At 39.4% G+C, this 20,258-nt stretch overlaps 2 protein-coding genes across 2 annotated transcripts; one reads left to right on the forward strand and one right to left on the reverse strand.

Moving 5' to 3' along the window:
• Positions 1-891: 891 nt before the first annotated feature.
• Positions 892-4,543, reverse strand: lrit1a (leucine-rich repeat, immunoglobulin-like and transmembrane domains 1a). The gene is made up of 4 exons (XM_053333151.1): positions 4,422-4,543; positions 3,476-3,936; positions 2,264-2,569; positions 892-1,958 (listed from the first exon to the last, which is right to left on the reverse strand). The coding sequence occupies exons 1-4, from the start codon at positions 4,541-4,543 to the stop codon at positions 892-894; spliced, it is 1,956 nt and encodes a 651-aa protein (XP_053189126.1).
• Positions 4,544-7,439: 2,896 nt separating this feature from the next.
• rgra (retinal G protein coupled receptor a) lies at positions 7,440-11,641 on the forward strand. Its single transcript, XM_053332615.1, has 7 exons — positions 7,440-7,518; positions 7,861-8,017; positions 8,473-8,594; positions 9,236-9,389; positions 9,486-9,603; positions 10,782-10,895; positions 11,489-11,641. The coding sequence occupies exons 1-7, from the start codon at positions 7,440-7,442 to the stop codon at positions 11,630-11,632; spliced, it is 888 nt and encodes a 295-aa protein (XP_053188590.1). The 3' UTR covers positions 11,633-11,641.
• Positions 11,642-20,258: the final 8,617 nt, after the last annotated feature.

Consider the following 20,258-nt stretch of genomic DNA (forward strand, 5'->3'; position numbering starts at 1 on the left):
CTATTTACATCGTGTCATAGTTCACTCCTTTCTGTACTTCTCTCCAGCTCCAGCTTTTCTCCAATCACCAGATTGTTGAACCATGCCTATGTGTATATCTTCTCTGAGAACATATGACAGATATATACAGAGGCACAGACTTAACTGTATATGTAAGTGTACATCATGCATAAAAGTATTTACAAATCATACACATACATATATGATATAAACAATGGAATAGCTTTCGTTGAGTTCCCTTTAAATCAGATCAGGTTGCAGAGGTTTTCTTCGCTGGGCCATACAAATGAGATGAATTTTTTATTACAATTCCTATTTTCGTTTATGTTTTCTCCTACAGGCTTAGTGATTCTTTTAAAAACATTATTTTAGGTGTAAAAACAAGTGTGTTTGAATGTTGCCTTACTATTATCATGTATGACAGTCCAGTGAGTTTCACACAATCTGCAAGACACATGAAATAGTCTAGAAACCCAGAACAATTACAATGTCAAATATTCTCTAAACTGATATTTCCATTATAGTGCAGCGTGCAAAAGTCCTTTGATAGAAGTTGGCTCTCTGTGGAGGTGGAGTTGGTGGCATGATCCAGCGAGGAGGTACAGGTGGGGGGGAATCCCACGGCGTGGGCGTGTGGGAGCGGGTGGGAGGGGGACTGGTGTCAGGATGTTGCTCAGGGTGAGAATGCTGGCAGTGTTGGGGATACGGATGTGGGTGGAGGTGGGGATGTGAATGGCGATGGGGATGGGGATGTGAATGGGTATTGGGGTTTGGACTGGGACGTGGATGTTGATGTAGATGTGGATGTTGATGTTGATGTGAATGTGGATGCGAATGCGGATGAGTGCGAGGAAGATGGCGTGGAGCGGAAACCGGAGCTGGAGCATGACGTCAGCAGAAGTACTCATTAGGCTGTCCCTCTATTTTAGCTGTGGCCTCAGAATCCAGGCTGGAGCGGGCTGATAGGAGCCTGTTGGACTCCTCCGGGTTCTGTCTGTTCAAATACTCGCCCTCGAGCCCTTTGGCCTTTGTGCCGGGCGACAGTGTCTCAAAGGTCACATATGAATCTTGGATGTCCTTGGACTTCTTTCCCCAGTACTTCTGAATGCGTCTCTTCAGCGCCCCACAGCACACGATGACAGTGAGTGGGACTGCGATGATACAGGCCACTGTGATCACAATCACATTAATGAGCCTTTGGGTGCCAGTAGCACTGGCTGCTTCATCGGTGGAAAATATGACACACTGCTCCTTCTTGGGGATCAGCCCCCTCACACACACACAGGCAATGTACTTGGTCCTGGGCACCAGCCCATTGATGGTTACACGATTCTGCCCCGCCCCAACATTTATCTTCCTCATGTCCCTCTCTCCGAACACAGCATACAGCACACTAAATGCTGTTGTGTTCTTGGCCTTAGGGGCTCTCCAGTTCAGATAAATTGTATTGTCTGTGTCCCCTACCACCTTTACTGAGCGCACCACCCTGTCTGGGTCCTGCTGCAGCGACGAGGTATTGGCTGCTAGGTTACTTAGATTTGTTTTCTCCAGATCCAGCAGTGCATCTGGATTGGAGGAGGTGGCAGGCCCAGGGGTGGCTCTGTCAGCTAGGCTGTAGCTGGCTGGTCCAGGATCAGGAGCTAGGCCAGGTGGAAGGCCAGGATCCAGTGCAGGTGGGGATGAAGGAGTGGAGGTTGGAGCCACATATCTGGCCACAAGTTTCTCCTGGTAAGCAGCTTTGCCCATCGGATTGGGTTTCTTGACTTTGGCTTTCTTGTCGTTGCTGGTTTGGTTCCCCTCAGGTTTTGGTGAATTAGAGACAATGAGAGAAATGACCGCCTCAGCGTTCCCTGCATAGTTGGTGCCCTTGCAGATGTATTTTCCTGAATCACGGAAGGACACAGCTGGGACACTGAGGATGGACCAAGTGATTCCATCCTTGGAGGTTTCCTGCTGGACTGTGACAGCAGAGATCCAAGAATACAGTTGTTAAACTTTTGTTACAAAAGGACAAGAGTAGATTAAAATATGATGTGGTATCTGAGAAATATTATAAATGTACAAAGAGACATCAAGTAGGTAATTATACAATGTTACACTGATCATCATCAGTGTTGCATAAATCACTGTTGTGGTCACAGCTGTCAGTCAGATTTATAATCTTACTATCTCCACTGGTAGCTCTCTGTTTAATTAACAGTAGTTTAGTGTAGACAAAAGCGTCTTATCTCAGACCCTGACATCCAAAGATCTGCTGACTCACCTGTTCCATTCAGGACCCGTCCATCCGCCCTGCGCCATGTCAGGTCTGGGATGGGGACTCCAATAGTCCCACACCGGAGTAACACATTGTTTCCAACAGCGCTCCTGACTCGTGCCACAGCTGTGTGGATACGTGGCAGCTGACAGCGCCGCAGCTCTGCATCACTGAACAAGACCCCCGACACACTCTCTGGGGCTGAACACCGCAGCCTTGTGTCAATGAACGCCACAGAGAGAGTCGGAGACTTCTGGAACTGGACCAGCTCATAGAGACGACAATCACATACCCAGGGGTTGTCATGGAGACCTGAGGGTGAGGGTACAAGTGAGACTACAGGAGACAGTGATAGACCAGCTTGCAGATGGCTGGTGTGGATGTTAGGATGTTAATCCTGTAAGAGGATTAACATTTAATTCATAAACTACATCATGACCATGACTATGGTAATGATGGTGATGATGATGGTGATGATGATGATGATGATGATGATGATGATGATGATGATGGTGGTGGTGGTAGTGGAGGTGGTATAGTGATCAAGGTCAGGTTCTGCTGTCATTTCACCCTCCTGTCCTTGACCAAAGAACCAGCCTTTAGATCCGAAGCTAGAACATCTGTCCAGTGTTTCTGAGTAATGAGGTTTTAATGTAGAAGACAAGTGAGAGTAAAATATACCTTGTAGTCTTAACATGAATAATGCTATGAAGTGAAGCAACACTGTGCATGCAATTTTTCTAAAAGCAAACAAAAACAAAAAGCACATTAGGCTCCTTCCACACTAAATCAAACTATGCGCTTGTCTTGGTTTCGAAAGAGTTAATTGGTTCAGAATTAGCAAAGGCACATATAGAAGGATAATGAGAAATGTTTTACTTCAAATTTTGAATTTTTATATTTGAGAAAAAGCCACATATTTAAAACCAAATTGAGTCTAAATAATTTAAAGGATAGGATCATAACTCACTATTTAGTCATGTTTTTAGGCCATATCCTATATTAAAATGCTAAACGTGTTCCATTGTTTTCCAAAGCACATGGCATAGCAACGATTTTGTTCAGCCACTGCTTTGTGCAAAATCAATTAACTCACTTTCCTTCTGTCTTGTTGTTCAAATTAGCTCATTATATATTTTAACTTCTGGTAGGCATATACCACGACCTGAAGGTTTGGGTGGATGAAGTCTGGATGTCAGGATGCGCACTGTCCCTTACCAAGTATCATTTTGGAGCTCTCTGGTCCTTGCACAGGTTTTGCCGCAAGCCAGGTGGACAGCACCTCGGTTGGCAGGGTCAGCAGGCTGTTGCTGGACAGATCCAGGTATGTGAGGTTTTTGATGTAAGAGGTGGCCTCCGCGGGCAGCGAGGTGAGCTGGTTGTTGTGCAAATCGAGCAGTCTCAGGCTGGGCATATCCATGAGAGACTCCCAAGGAAAGGCGGTGAGGGCGTTCCCGTCCAAGCGAAGCTCTTCCAGGTTGAGAAGTCCCCGGAAACTGTCCGGGTTCAAGGCGGACAGGGTGTTGAAAGACATCCATAGGAATTCCAGACTGGAGAGGTAGTTGAAGACTTCGCTTGGTATCCGCTGGATGGCCGTCTTCTCAATCCGTAGCTTGGATGTGTCAACAGGGAACCCGACAGGCACAAGAGATATTTCGGGATCATTGCAAATCACGCTCCTAAAAAGAAGACAGTGAATGAATCTGTTATCTTCCAAGTCATTCTTCCCAAATAACACATCAAAGTACATTTTACAAGTAAACCAGTAAAGATATTTCATCGAAGATTGAAATTAAATATGAGATTAAACCATGCTATGAAGTCTAAAGGACACATCTATGTGGTAAAGTCACAGGCGTCAAAAACGCTGTGGCTATCATGGAGGAGGGGGGGGGGGGGACTCATTTTCCAATTCATCCAGAGGCACATAAAACGCATATACGGGGAGGTTGAAAGTGCCTTTGAGAGATAATCCTGCATTAAATAAAATTGGACTGGCATGCACTTCCTGAATTATCTTTTGTACACGTGTTCACCTCTATGCAAACATCTGCCCTCATAGGAGAACAAGACCTGTCCCTCGTGCGTCTGTGCGCACAAATCAGAACACATGATAGTGTGATATATTGTTATAAAATCACCTCTATTTGCACGTCCTCCTTACCTGGCCTTTGATCCATCACTCAGGTTGTGGTAAAAACAGCTGCACTGCGACGGACAGGAGCTCACTGGGGAGACAAGTTGACCTGTGGCCACGTAGAGCCCCAGGAGCAGGACGAGGAACATGTTTGCCCACTTTTACGCATACGCAGCTTGCCTACATGCGCCCAGGTTGCGCCCACAGAAGTCAAACAGACTTGCTTTTTTCTCTCATTTACAGGAATATCATCCGCATGGCTTTGTCCCACCGCTTCGCTGTCCCATAGTGATCAGACTGCTATGAGTCCGGAGATAAAAAGGATAGACAAGGATTAGTGAAAGGACTGGCGTTCTTTTCATTTGGATGCGTATTGCATCCCGGAATCCGATAGGCTGCGCAGAGACGTCCCTATTTATTATCACAGAAAAACACTTCCGAAATGGTCATAATCCACTGTGATGTTTGGATTTTTTTCTCTTCTCTCAAATGTAGTTTGTTCATTTGAGCCCTGTCGTGACTGTTAATCTGTAAGTGGAAGGCACTATGTTTTGCCACAAGGTGGCCCCTACATCATAGCCTGTGGCTCCTGTTAACAGGCCTGCACAGATGTTCACTTACATTTTCTGACGCTGCCACTCTTTTTTATTTTTTGAATACTTCTGATAATATGACCAGAAAAACAACTAATAGCTGATAGACTGCAGGTACAGAGATTTCCAATTCATATAAAATAGCGAAATAAATATTTTATAATGGAGATATATTATGTTCACATGAATTACACATGTAGACGAATACTTTTTTTTTCTTTTTCAGAAATCAAAAAAACATGTTAAGGTAATTATGTTTACATTTTGAATGAAAGGAGACTCACAGCAGCCTTTAGATTTAAGCTAAGTAACCCATTTGGCAAGAATCCCCACTCTACTAGTGGAAACACCACCAATTGTAAACCTTTTGTTTCACAATGTTGTTAAGTACTGCATGTGTTATTTGGCACCTATTCCTTGTGTTTCCCCTTACATTTCATCATAGTGCAAGTTTAGTGTTACACTTGGCTGGCGCTGCAAAGTGTGCCAACTCCAACCTTAAGAGATGGTGAAATGCAGGCCTTGTTTGATTAACTTGGCACTTTACGTCTCCCTCAGAGCCACGTTAGAGGTCCTAGTGCACAATCAGAAAGGGGTTTATAAATCCATCTACCACTAACAGAGCCAACAGTTAGTGCATTTGAAAAAACTGAATATATTGTAGTCTCTCCATCTTTGAGTCTTGCTCCTGTGTGTGTACTTGTTCAAGCCTTCCTTCATTCATCCATTGTATCTACTGCACTTTATTTTAGTTTTACTGGCCTCTTTAACTTTTTTTCATTAAAATCCCTTTGAGTCACAAGTCTCTCAGTACGTATGGTTTTAGGACTGTGCAGATCTGTACTGAGGCTCTAAACGTGTTGAGCAATCATGTTTCCTTGCATTAAATAACCTAAACATTCCATATTACACTGCTAATCTCATTTACTGAAGACAAAGGGTGGACTTTATTTGAAGTGCAATGTCATTCATAGTGTGCAAAAAACACAACATGTAAAGATTAAATGGCTTCACTTCATGTGTCATACAACATAACTAACTATTTGGCTAAAAAAAGCATATTTGTCAATTTTCTTACATTTATCAGTTTAATCTCCCCCATTTAATTTGGGGTATATGTTAAATTAGTTAAAGCTTTCCTTCACTATCAAACTGTAGTTAGTTTCTGGTGAAACCAATTTTAAAATAGCAAACATGGACTAAAAACATCATGCATGCAAACATAACAACTGCACACCTAAACTCATGTTGGGGTCAACCAAGGACAATGGGATTTGGGAGTTTTTCCTCCACATCGCTGAGACAATAGAAAGACAATCAACTTATTTTCAGTGTCTCCATTTTCAAATCTACCAATCATTAGTTTTTTTCATTAGAGCCACAAAGTGTCCAACAATTAATACATTTTTGATATGATTTCCACATGATATTGCACTTTACATGCTTTTACCTATATTTCCCAAGATTCCTGATCTTATAATCCTGGGAGTGAGACAGACTTCAGGCACACAATGTCAGGCTTGTTTCCAAACTGACCCTATGGCATGAAAAGCTGCAAGTGATGTTAAAATTGTGACATGACAAATCCATTGAAGGCTTGGGGGTGATGGTGGGATTTCATGTAATTTACACATTTTGTTCAGCTTAAGCAGCATTTGAACACGTCGGCTTTCATTGTAGGCAACATTTTTCCCTTAATGCATAGTAAACTCCTCACTGAATCAAACCTCTGTTTTACATATACTGTGCATGAACTGCAGAACATTGATGTGCATATCAAACACTGGCAATCCAAAAATATTCAACCATTTATTGTTATTTTCTGGCTGCATCCAGGTGAGACCACACACCACATGTCTTTACTGTCATTCACAAGCATATTTTTAATACTTTATAGCCTCTGGACGTAACCTTGAATCAAACAGTCATTCACAGTTTGCTGGGAAAAACATGGAGCTGTAAAAATATTGTTTCAGATCATGAATGGAGATAGTACAGGGTTTTGTTTTCTTATTCAGAGTAAGTGCAGCTCTGATTGGCAGGAGGCTGTGGCTTTACAGACACCTGTTGTGTCTCCTTAAAGCGACACGGTGATGCGAGCTGCATCAAACGTGTCATCTCCTCGTCTGACATCAGTGGCAGCTGCATCCTCACCGGGACACAGAGCAGAGACACAAAGGGTTGTTGTGTAACTAATTGAGGGCTTTACTGTTGCGGTAGGCAAATACGCATTAAGGGCTGCGGTTGTGTGGTTATGTTCATTAAGACATTCCTGCACGGATTGGGACGAGGGAGAGAGGGGGGCTTTACATAATAAACTGCATGCTTTTCACGTGAAATGCCCCTTTAAAAGCTGGCTTCCTTCGGTCACACCGAAGCACATCGTAAACGAGCGGATAGAGAGGAGTGAAAAGTGTGTGACAGCTGCGCTTTGTGTCAAATCGGCTTCAGGATGGTCTCGTCTTACCCTTTACCGGATGGCTTCTCCGACTTCGATGTGTTTTCCCTGGGATCGTGTCTGTTGGTGGAGGGTGAGTGTTTGGGTTTTGTGCTGGAATTTGGCCAAATACTACGGGGGCTGCACCAGCTGATGGTAACATTAACCTATAACAAGACCGGACGCCAGCTGGCCACTGACAGTGTGATGTAGCGGGAGAACTTCTCTTTAAACACCCAAATTAACATTTAGGCTACTTATATAGAGAGTATGTGTGCATGCGAGGGTGTGTGCGTGTGTTTGAAAAGATGTTTACTCTCATGTTAAAATATCACGGCGTTGCATCGACGAGAAGAAGCATGTTTGTGCGCACTGTCTTCCATTCATCGCTTCATTCATTCACTCTGTGGTATTTATTTCTGCTCCTCTTAAAAAGGTCTGCTGGGCTTCTTTCTCAATGCGGTGACAGTCGTCGCCTTCCTCAAAGTGAGAGAGCTGAGGACCCCCAGCAATTTCCTAGTGTTCAGTTTAGCCATGGCTGACATGGGCATCTCCATGAACGCCACCATCGCCGCTTTCTCCAGCTTCCTGAGGTGAGTGATGTAACCAGCACCCTTCCCCCTCCCCCGATTTCATAATGAAGATCAAACTCTGACCATATGTGGCAAAAGAAATGTAATGAGCGAATAATACCGCTGTCAATACTGGCTACCCGAGCTCGAGGTGAAGAATGATAGCGCTGTGGAGTCAACACAGTGCCTGAGGGTGCTTCATATTGGATAGAGGTGGGGGAGCAGTCAATACACTGCTAAAGCTTAGCCTAAGTCGTGATGTGCAGATGCATTGGATTTTCAAGCTGTAATCAGGAGATGGGAGATGCTGTCCACAGGGATCATGTGTCCAGGAAAAAGATACTATAAACTATTACTTTTTAAATATAGACTGGAAGAATTAATCAGTTGCCATAATGGTTCACCTAAAAGGCAGTATTTCTACTCATTCTATTTAAATTAATAAACTCATTTATGAACACACCATCTGTCTCCAGGTATTGGCCTTATGGCTCTGATGGATGCCAGACTCATGGTTTCCAGGGCTTCATGACAGCCCTCGCAAGCATCCACTTCATCGCTGCTATTGCTTGGGACAGATACCACCAGTACTGCACCAGTAAGTCAAACCTGCTTCCGTCTTTAACCAGCAGGAAATGAATGAGACCACAAAAAAAAACAGATGCATTCCACTTTTCCTCCCCTGTGTAGCTCACACACACTCATGACACACACAGATATGCAAAGAGCAGGTCATTCTTCTTTGTCAGCTAATCTTAAGAGGCCAGCTGGTCAAACAAGTGGCCAGTTGTCTTTGTTTTTACAACAGACTGTTCTCGTCACTATGACAGAATCATTATAGAGTGTACTATTAAAATAACAAACTCAGCAACTGTTAAAGACAGATAAGAACATTTCTAATGTTAATAAATTAGATTTGTCTTACAGTATCATGCCACCATGAAGGAAAATCAGACCTGGTGCTATTTTTAGCCTAATAGCAGGATACAAGGAAACTCACTTAACTTCTTATCTGCAGTTCTCACACCTTTCACTGTGGTTATAAGACAGCTAGTTAGCTAGTGGTAAAACAAACAGTTTAAACTATATTAGTCTTGCTATCATTGAAAAATATTGCTTTAATAGTAGTGTAACCTGTACTCGATTGATAAAAAAAAAGCACACAGTTTAGCATGCATTCATATTGCTGGAGGTGTTGAAGACAATTGGTGGTAAATGTTATGACCTTGTTCTCATCAGGGACAAAGCTGCAGTGGAGCAGTGCCATCACTCTGGCTATATTTGTCTGGCTCTTCACTGCCTTCTGGTCTGCCATGCCTCTAATCGGCTGGGGAGAGTATGACTACGAGCCCCTCAGGACCTGTTGCACTCTGGACTACAGCAAGGGAGACAGGTATTGTACACACTCCTCACAATGCAATTAATATAAATATAGCTGTCATTGTGTCCTCTGTTGCCTCATGCGTTTTGCGTCTCTCTCTTACTGCAGGAACTACGTGTCCTACTTGATTCCCATGAGCATCTTCAACATGGCCATCCAGGTGTTTGTTGTTATGTCCTCCTACCAGTCCATTGCACAGAAATTTAAGAAGACAGGAAACCCAAGGGTAAGTAAAAAAATTATACACAACAACTATTAAAAACATACAAAAGGGTTAGAAGTGGTTCGCCTTCACCAATTGTTATGTTTTCATTCTTCAGTTGTTATGCTTGATGCACAAATCCTTACAAATGTGCCATGCACATTGAGATTCTTCCTGCTTTGAAGTCACCCACTGGGAGGAATCAGAGGAATTCTCTTTATATTGACATCTATTTCTTCTCTTCCTAGTGAATGCACAAATTCCTCACATGGTCCTTACTCAGAGTAACAAAATGGGGCGTATGAATGGGGAGGTTGCTTGCTGTGACATATATAGGTCATTGCTACAAGGGAAAGACCGAATGCTTCAGTCAGGAATGCCGATAGTAACTGCTGCTCCGTGAAAAGAATAATGTATTTCTAGAGAGAAAAAAGCTCAGTAGTGGAGTTCCTCAGGGGGATTGAGCCAGGTTACTTTATGTTGCATAAACCCATTACTCACAGTCATCTGAGTCAGCTGCAGACACTTTCATTGGAAGCACAAAAGATAGATACACCAAGCCCTCCACCAGAACAATGCAATTATGTAACCATCAAAAAGCTTATAGTCACACAGTGCTCAATATGTGAAGCACATGACGTGTATGCCGTAAAACTGGGAGAGATTAAATTGCCCAGATCTGTGCTGTGGCCAAGAAGGACTGATATGCTGTCTGTGATGTTGTTTTATGAAAATCCTCAAATGCTTGTGTAACTTGTTTGTCAAATCTACAGAACTTTATTTTAGGGTGGAAATCCAAAGATCCTAAATATGTCAGGCTGAATTTCATGGAAATGTACAAGATATCTACAATATTTTCATTTGGTTGAACCATGCAGTTATAAAAAACTAAAGGGGGAAACTGGATTTTAAATGGTTGATTTAACACTCAGAATAATACCTACTTTGACCTGTGGATTATAGCAACATGCCTTCTTACTATCCAGCTGATTCTGTTGTCTAAGTGAGCATGAATGATCCAAACACAGATACTGTTTTGCTCCCAGACATTATCCCATGCATGTGACTTATTCCCAAGTGAAAAAACTTATGACACAAGGCATTTTTGTCTACTTCACTCCGTATGGTTGATTGGTAATTAATCATTCTGATCCTCCCTCTCCCTCTCTTTTTCATTCCTTCCCACATTTATCCCTTTGTAGTTTAACCCCAACACTCCTCTGAAGACTATGCTGCTCTGCTGGGGCCCCTATGGCGTCCTGGCTTTCTACGCTGCCATAGAGAATGCCAACCTGGTCTCCCCCAAACTCAGGATGGTAAAGACAAACACATGTACACAATTAGCCTCCAGCTCAGACATAGTAATGTATATATATATATATTAAATTCAGCTAATGTAAACTGCTTACACACTGGATATACACACATTTAGAGTAAAATGTTCAATCTTCATCCATATCCCTAAGTCATTAACTTATTTTAATAATGTAATTTTCATTTATGTTTGTTTGTATTGTTTTGTGTTGCAATATTGTGTTTTTTAAAGGATGCAAAGACTCAAATAAGGAGCCTAAAAATATAAAATGTTCATTAAAGTGAAAACACATTGAATTTGAAGATTTCTGACTTTGGCACCCCAAAAAAGAGCCAACTAATTAATACAATGAATGAGCAAAAAACAACACAGACCATACCAGTTTTCACCAGAATTGTCTCATTTTTCCACAAACAAAAACTATAACAATCATCTGGATTCTGCCATGATCCTATAAAAAATCTACACATAGTGGCTTTAATGAACAGATTTCCTTGTTAACTATATTTTAGTGTGTTTTCATGAGAATCTGTAGTGTTCCTTGAATTCTTTCAAGCACAGACAATCTTTTCACCCATGCACTTGTCTCTGCAGATGGCTCCCATCCTGGCTAAGACCTCTCCCACCGTCAACGTCTTCCTGTACGCTTTGGGAAATGAGAACTACAGAGGAGGCATCTGGCAGTTCCTCACTGGGGAAAAGATTGATGTGCCTCAAATTGAGAACAAGTCCAAATAAACTAAGCATGTAATAATTACACACGCTTTCTGTCCTAGTGGTTTCTCACAGGTACCTATATGTTTCTGTTTGTGAGTCAGTGTACAGGTACTTGCATGTGTAGTGTGTTGAGCAGTGATAGTCATTGGCCCTTGTGCTGTATGCATATGTCCTGAATTTGTTGCCCATTTTTTCTGCATTTGTATTTCGTAACAAAAATTTAAATTTAGTTTCAATTTAATTGTAAAAAACAAACAAACAAAAAAAACATGTAAATTGGAAATGTCTAAACAGTTCCTCTTGAGATGGATTACTAGTGCGACTGTATCACATAGTAAATGAAAAAATTGCCACGTGATTTTAGTGAGACATTTAATGTGATTTCAGTTATTTAGTAGGGATGACTTTCATTTTAAGTTCATCTTGAGAAACACTTCCTGCAAACAGACATAATGCAAGGTTCACTTAAAATACAAGCTGTCCTACAAAGAAAATAATGTATGGAGCTTCAAAACAAATGATATAGTGAATATCGGCATTTAATCTTTTAAATTGTTTACCTCAAACATTCATGTAGCTTTTCTTTTAGCAGAAGCACTATATAAATAAACAGTCAACCTGCCAACACCTCTATTGCCAAAAGGCAGCCACCTGGGCCCCGTCAATCATCCTTTAGTGTCTCTTGGGTAGAAAATGTCCCTTTGAAGTCAATCACTGAAGCCACTTTTCTCCTCAAAAATTGCCTTTCTCCATCCTCTGGTCAAAGAGTGGAGACCTTAAAAGGTATTAATGCAGCTAAAAAATCATAACAGGACTCTTATGATATTATGAAGTTTGTACCCTCTCGGGCATGACATGACATGACAGAAAGGCCTCTTTCTTTGTTTTACGGGCTGTTTTAAAGTGTGCATGCCACTGATGTCTCGTCATGCCCTGCGAGGCCAGAAGTGATCTCTGTATCCAGAGTAGAAGCACACTAATCCTCGAAACAAGAGGACCATTCTTCAATACATAGCCCTCACAACAAGTTAGAGATTATTCGGTGGCTGTAGATTAACTGAACATACTTGTCGCCTCCAGATTTGCATGTAGAATAAAGACAACACTTTCTGCAGCATATGAATAGAATACAAATCAGAGAGGTAAGAATTGATTATTGGTGTTCATGTAATAGAATTTTAAAAAATGCCCTTGATTTAGTAAACTTTGAATTTAATTAGTCTTGGCTGCTACTTAATGTCTTTATGACTGAAACACTATTTAATTTACCTATTTGACTATTGCAATCATAATATGAATATTACTTTTCCTGCTATATATAATTTTGTTTCCTCACATACTTTACTTACTATAGAAACAGGGTATTGCTTTAACATTTTACAGTTATGTTTTTACATCTATTGTCTGGCCACAGGGTTAAACAAACAATAACATACTGGTTATCATATAATCAATACTTTTACAGTAGGTTTCAAAAACCACGTAGTCCACTGTTATGGTATTGTTTTAATACAGCATATGATTTAGTGTACTACAGGATAATGAAGATTGTTGTCAACATACAGAAACATATAATCAGTTTTGGGGTATCAGGAGAGTATGTTTCTAAATTGGATAACATCATTACAAGATCCTGATCTATATTGTAACGTGTCCCATTTCTATAAATGAGGAAGGCATATGGTTTTCTTGTGACATAATGATGAAAATCCTTAAAAAGCACAAACAGGCCCATTCACACCCAAACTCTCATGTAATTGGAGAAATAGCTAAAGTGTGCAATTCTTTGAACATTTTAAAGAGTAGCTAGTGGTGGACTGAACATCTGGAGTCCAGACAACAAATATCATTCATCCCTAAAAATGAAAACTTGTACTTCTATTTTATTTGTCGCAGTGTGAAATTATGTACTTGATTTTTTTTTTGTCTGTCCATTTGCTGTTTATAATTTCCAGAAAGTGATCCTCCACAGAGAGATTAACCTGGAATAATAACTTGCCAACATGCAGCAATTCTTGGTTAATTAATAAATTATTCTAAATTCTTTGTTTTTCTGTCTTTTTTGTATTATTTATAATCACAAAAGCAGCAGAGTGCTCATGTAACGCATGCTAACTACTATCAATAACTCAGACTGACTGACAACATCCACGGTACTAGTGACATCTCAAAGGATGCCATTGTATGTCAGTGTAATCACAGTGAAGTAGACATTCAATAAACATGATGAAGATTACACCCAGAGGATGCAACATACAGTAGAAGCCCCCAGTTGGTTTTCAAAGCAGATTAATTGACGGCAGCTTGTCAGTGAAGCTGGCTGTTGCATAATTATGTGTTAATGACACATGTGCAGTGGGCAAACCCAACCCCTGCAGCAACATTTACTCCAGCTAATTCAATCATCTGCCTGAAAACACTATGGATTACACTTTTCTGACGTCATGAAATTAATTTGAATTATGGATGACAATTTGCTACATGAATCAGTCATGTAGAGAATATTTTAATTGTATTTAGTATACAACATCCACTGGAGCCTCCATGACATGAACATCAAAGTCCCCAGATGCTGATGGACATATGGAGCTGTCATCTGGGAAGAGTTACTTTGACCCCGCTTCTTAAACAGCTGCAGGCAAACATGATCAACTGTCAACATGAATGGTTTTTAGTGTTTCGAAGAATGTTATGCAATAAATAACTAGAAAATAAATTTAACATCAAAGTAAACATAAGCAATAAACCCATCAAGATCTAGTCAGTTTACTCAGAAAACAAACATTTCTTTTCCTGCTTGAACTGGTAAATAATGTTCATATAATGTTCACAACACACACAAAATTTTGGATAACAGGGATTCCTTGTTCACCAATGGAGTTATATGTAATATATTAATATTTCATTATAAAGCTTCAAGAGTTTGTAACCATGATTTATCACCACAACTGATGTCCACAAATAAATCATTTAAACAACATTGGCCAGAGACTTGCGTCAATTCACTACTGGATTATGTTATGCTTTAAATCCAAATGTCTGGCAGACCACAGTTTGCTATTTTTTCCTGCCCAACAGCTTTCCCCCTTTTACAATCAAACATATTCAGGTACTTAGAGTTTACTGCGGATTACGTCGGGTCAACCAATGAAGTTTTCATATGGGCCTTTTGAGAGGATTACGCAGCAACATGATCATGAATGCAGGAGAGAGATAGAGTCGAAGAGAGTGAATACTCCTCCAGAAAGAAGACAGTTAACAAATAACATAGGGGATGATAAGGATGATTGTAAAACAGCATAATACTAGTTAAACTGTCAATGCATCCAATCCAAAACAAGCTCCAGATCATGTGATCAATTGTGTTGACACTCCTTAGTAGAAACCTCACAGTAATGATATCCAATTTTAGATTAGAAGAATCAGCTGACTGTAGGTAAATAACATGCAGTTAATTCATGTTAAACGGTGTTAGCCGCTAGAATTTGGGTTTTACTAAATGAATATAATCACATGCTGCAACTTTTTAATAAGGCATCATTTATCAAAGGTGTAGAAGTTGTGTAGTGTTTTATAGACCAGTTATACACCATTAATAACAAAAACTGACATTACTAAATTATCTATTAACCATAAAGTTATTAGTTTAATTATAAACCCATATAAAAGGGGCATTATTAGTCAGGATTAGAGGTTAGAATAAGAACAGCTGCAACAAAACAGGTAAAGTATGTTATGAAATGTTGCAATTAACAATTATTTTACTGTAAATTAATCTATAGATTATTTTCTTGATTAGATAAATTGTGTGGCCCATAAATTGTCCATCAGTGTTTCCCAAAGCCCAAAGTAACCAAATGTGTTTTTTCCATAACCCAAAGATATATTATGATCAGAAAATATTTACATTTGAGAAGCTGAAATCAGAGAATTTAAACATTTTTACTTTCAAAAACAATTATTCAATTATCAAAATAGTACGCAATTACTTTGATAGTTGGCAAGTAATCTTATTAATTGACTAATCGTTGCATCGCTAACATAAACCCCCGCATCATGCTAACAAATTCAATCAACACCAATCCCCCTGAAACACAATCCTTAATAGAATCAGACTAGCAACACCTCGTGATTGACTTCACACCCGGCCAGGCGCAAAAGAAAAAAAACGAGGTGAAATATGTCTGCTGCCTCAGGGTTACCACACTTTCACCACAATTTCCTTTACTCTGTTAGTGATCTTGGCTGTCAGATGTGAAGCCGATTATATAACCCCCTGACCCCATGAAACTGCATACACACATGTGCCTGTCCACACCAACACACAGACCGAGGACAATCAATTGTAATGCACGACACAGCTGCTCTTCCAATCAATTCATTGAATCTGAGAAATCATACCATTTGAACACAGCAGGATTTACATTAAACATCTAACGTAATAATATGATGTGCACATTCAATCTTTACACAACAATCAAATACACACCTAACACGTTACATATTAGGGGGAAAAACATATTATTTATTTAGAAGAAACTGTATTTTTACAGGATTAGTGTTTCAATGTAATCTGGATTAAAGAGGGCTGTGCGTCACTGCTCTTTAGAAATCACTGTTTTAATTCAATAAACCGCTCACTTTGACCAGTATAGGGTGGAAAATATTGTGACCAGTTCACACTTTCATACCCTGATTCACACACAATCACTCACACAGAATACAACTGCCTGTAGGGGAATATACAATAGTCAATTTAATCTATTTAATAAAGAGCACATTTAAAAACAGCAGACACTGATCAAACATGACATACTGTATCTGTGTTCAGACATTGACAATATGTTTACATGCAATTCTCCTCTACTGTCAATATGAAACTCTGCAGCCAGCAGATTTAATCCATTCAGATACATGGATTATCAACTCGTCTCATTTTTTCAAATGCTGGATATGAGCAGCACCATGGATGTATATTTACTGAATTGCTTTCCATTTCTGTCTCTATTGAGTTGTTGGTTGTTAACCCATTGATGTGACCCATTGTGAACTCTGTTTTTACAGGTGTTATAAAGTTATTATTATTGTTATTGCTTGCGAAACAGTATTGTTGCTGTCAAAAATGAATTTTGTAACCAATGTGAAACTCACAACAAAAAGGTGGCTTCACAATATATAAAAGAGAAATTGCAGACTTCCCTACATCCAATAAAAGCCAACTTTTGAGGAAAAATCTGCTCCCATTATTTTTCCTATTTTTTTCTCCTTCTTTCTATATTTCCCTCTTTTATTCAATGTGTCTTTCCTACTTTACTTCCATTCTCTGTTTGACTGATTTGAAAGGATAAAAAATTTCCTCAAGTAGAGTTTTCACCCATCAGGAAACCATAACTCTGTTCTTCCTCAAAATAAGTTATTTTACAGTTTAATTGTATTATTTCATCCTCTTTCCTTCTTCCTTCATTTCCCTTTTCCCTCATATCTTTCAGGAAAGAGGGAAGGGTACTCTTTCCTTCCTCCTTTTTCTCAGTTGATCTGAAAACAAGAAATTCCCAAAACTGGAGATAAAAGAGAACTTAAATGCTTCAGTGTGTTCTTTAAGTTTGTACAGATAACATTTGTTGACTTTTACTTAAGTAATATTTGAACTTTGTATCGGTAGTTATGTGTTAGTCCACTATGGCAGTGCTACAATTCTTCATTGATTTCACCACTGTCAGCTGGAATGTAAACCATGTGAACTGATAATGAAGGAATTTGCTTTTTAAAGGCTTTTACAGATATATCTGCCCTATTTATTGCCTCAGCAGGTAACTTGTTGCTATTTTGTGTATTTTTACTATCAATCTATCAATCTACAAATTTCAGTTTATGTCGAAATAGTGTAATTTTGTAATCATTCAGTGTTACCACCAGGGTTATTTCTGATGTTCAGGCTGTGAGTATTTGGCTGCAGTGGCTTGGGATTTTGCATGCCCGTTAAAAATTAATACTTTGGCAACTGCACAAGATTATGCTGTGATCTTGAATCTCCTGAGCTTGGTTTCAAATCAGATCAGAGCAGGGTCACCGGGAAAACAGCAGAGAGAAAAAAAAGTTGATCCTCTCGACCCCAACACAGCCAATCCAGTTATGAGGACAGTCCTGACTCCACCCCTGGCAACAGCCAAGAGGATAGTGAACTGATAACTGATCTTTTTTTCAGAAAAAGGGGCAAAAAAGGGGTGATTTGTGAAGTTTGAGGAGCGTACACACTGAGTCTTTATGGTTGTTTATCTGTATCTCTTCCCATGTAAATGTCCATTTGTGGCTCTTAGGTGAACCAGGCGCCTACGCCGAGTTTGGGCCTTCATGACTCTGCCTAAGCTTTCCAGTTACAGTATGTTCACTGAGGGAAATAAATGTGATTATCAAAGCTGTTCTCTCACTAATGTGATGTAATATTTAGTCTAAAAATAACGCAGAAAGTTTTTGAGCCCCTTTTTGGTTGGATTCCTAACATTCATTGCCTGGGTTTAAGCCATCTACGTCAGACAAAGCCTCCAGTGGGAAATGACAAGCTGGAACTGAACAATGCAGCGTGCTGTATTTACTTTTCTTTGGCGGTCTCAAGCCACATTCATGCTTTTCAACTTACTTCTATATAGCTGCCTGGCATACTTAGATGATCCAGGAGTACTAAAACAGTCCTGATCTCTAAAGAGAGGAGGGACACGGATATGATAACTAAAATGGGAAATTGCACAAATTCAGTCAAACGTACTGCCACATATCGATTGTTATGTGAATTGAATCCAGTCACTCAACTTGTCTAGTTTTAATATAATATTGAAAATACTGAACCATAGATTTTGTCATTACGACAGTACTAGGCTATCTGTGCTTTCTTGTGTTGTGTCTGATGTTGTATGTAATGACATATTCTATGGATATCACATGGGTATCATGCCATTATAATTGATTAAATCAACTGTATATGTGTGAATGAGTGTTTTTGAGTTGCATTAGGGCTGCAGTTAACAATTATTTTCATTATTGATTCATCTTAGTTTTTTATTATTTGGTTCATTGTTTCATTCTAGTTTTTTTTTTTTTACAAACTCAAAAGATTTAATTTACTATAATGTATGCAAGGAAAAAACACCAAATTTAAATTTTTGTACATGAAACCATCAAACATTTGGCATTTTTTTGGGAAAAAAAGACTTAAATGATCATTTGATTATCAAAACAATTGTTGATTAATTGACTTAATCATTGCTGCTCTAATTGTCACAACGTATATTTTCATATGGATCCCAGGAAGCTTAGCTGCTGTGATACAGCTGCTTTTCTAAATAAACAAACACACACCTGACTGTCCACTCACACGCTGAGCAGCAGGAAGAAAAGTTATCATCACAATTTTCCTGATTCCAGTTTCTTAAACATATTTTATGTTCTTTTAAGTTATAATGATTAAAGGTGTTGGCTTAGTTTGTGACTGGGTCAACAGTGTGTTGATAAAAGAACAATTACACAAGATACACACTGCTGACAATGTAATGTGACAAGTATAAAGAGGTAGAGTTAGAAACCAGTGCAGTCCTTACTTGCTGTTCACTACAAATCTACAGGGATATGAGGACATCTGCTGGCCAAACAAGGACAGATGACATACACAAAGTGAGCCAATGGGGAATTTTTGTTCACTTTTTTCTGCTTAAATAAGCAAGATGACTTAAACCCTGATTGATCAATACACAGCGCTCCTTAATAAATCATTTGTTTACACATATGTAACTGTCTCCACATTCATTACATTTGTAGAATCAATATCAAATCATGTTTTATTGCTAATAAGAAATCAGCAGATTTAATTCTATCTTTACAAATATTCAGAGGACTGTTAATACTTTTATGGGTTCATAGTTCAAAATTCAATATTTTCTTGACTAACTCGTCTTTCCCGTCTTCCCCCACTAGATGTCAATACCACTCTGTCTCATGCTTCACGTCTAATCATCAATCTACCACAAAACAGGACTAGCTTTATCATGTCAACCAGCAAATGATTCGACTGAAATAGACAACATAAAACAGACAACCCTTCTCTTTCGAGAGAATCATATAGACAGTTTTCATTTTCCTGTTTTAAAAATATCAATGCAACAAGTGTCAATATCTTTAAAAAGAAAAGCCATGATGAGACAGTTGATTGCGATGAGGAAATTCATTAAGGAAAGTTCTTTCAATGGGCTGATCTGCATTTTTTAACTGAGTTATTTGTCTCCATTAGTAAATTGCTCTGACGCTGATCAGTAAATGCTGTTGTTGCTGGCAGCTGCTGTAGCTGCTCTGCGCCGGTAGATGGCAGGATAGACCTAACTTTCAACTCCCAGTTAACTCTAATCCTTCATGGCGACTGCGAAACAGATGAGATTTCTTTTAAATTTATTTAAACATGAGTCTCTTTATCATACTGAAACCATTTGTGTTCAGTGGAGTCTTTGTGAGATTGTTTTAAAAGCTAAAACAGTTTAAAATCCTAAATAAAAGTAAAAAAAAGGAAATGTTCAAAAGAAGACGTTTTAAGTTATGTGCCGTTTCTTCTGATTACGTTTCGATAATGCGTTCAAATGTAGGATGAAATCAAGTCAGTTGTGCG

Source organism: Scomber japonicus, chromosome 14, assembly GCF_027409825.1.
Source record: "Scomber japonicus isolate fScoJap1 chromosome 14, fScoJap1.pri, whole genome shotgun sequence".
In the NCBI taxonomy this organism is placed as follows: Eukaryota; Metazoa; Chordata; class Actinopteri; order Scombriformes; family Scombridae; genus Scomber; species Scomber japonicus.

Coding starts and splice junctions, on each gene's coding strand:
- rgra (XM_053332615.1), top strand. CDS start 7,440: ATGGTCTCGTCTTACCCTTTACCGGATGGCTTCTCCGACTTCGATGTG. Junction 8,595..9,235: donor ATACCACCAGTACTGCACCA/GTAAGTCAAACC, acceptor TGTTCTCATCAG/GGACAAAGCTGCAGTGGAGC. Junction 9,604..10,781: donor AGAAGACAGGAAACCCAAGG/GTAAGTAAAAAA, acceptor ATCCCTTTGTAG/TTTAACCCCAACACTCCTCT.
- lrit1a (XM_053333151.1), bottom strand. CDS start 4,543: ATGTTCCTCGTCCTGCTCCTGGGGCTCTACGTGGCCACAGGTCAACTT. Junction 3,937..4,421: donor AGTGATGGATCAAAGGCCAG/GTAAGGAGGACG, acceptor TCTTCTTTTTAG/GAGCGTGATTTGCAATGATC. Junction 2,570..3,475: donor GAGCTCCAAAATGATACTTG/GTAAGGGACAGT, acceptor CCTCACCCTCAG/GTCTCCATGACAACCCCTGG.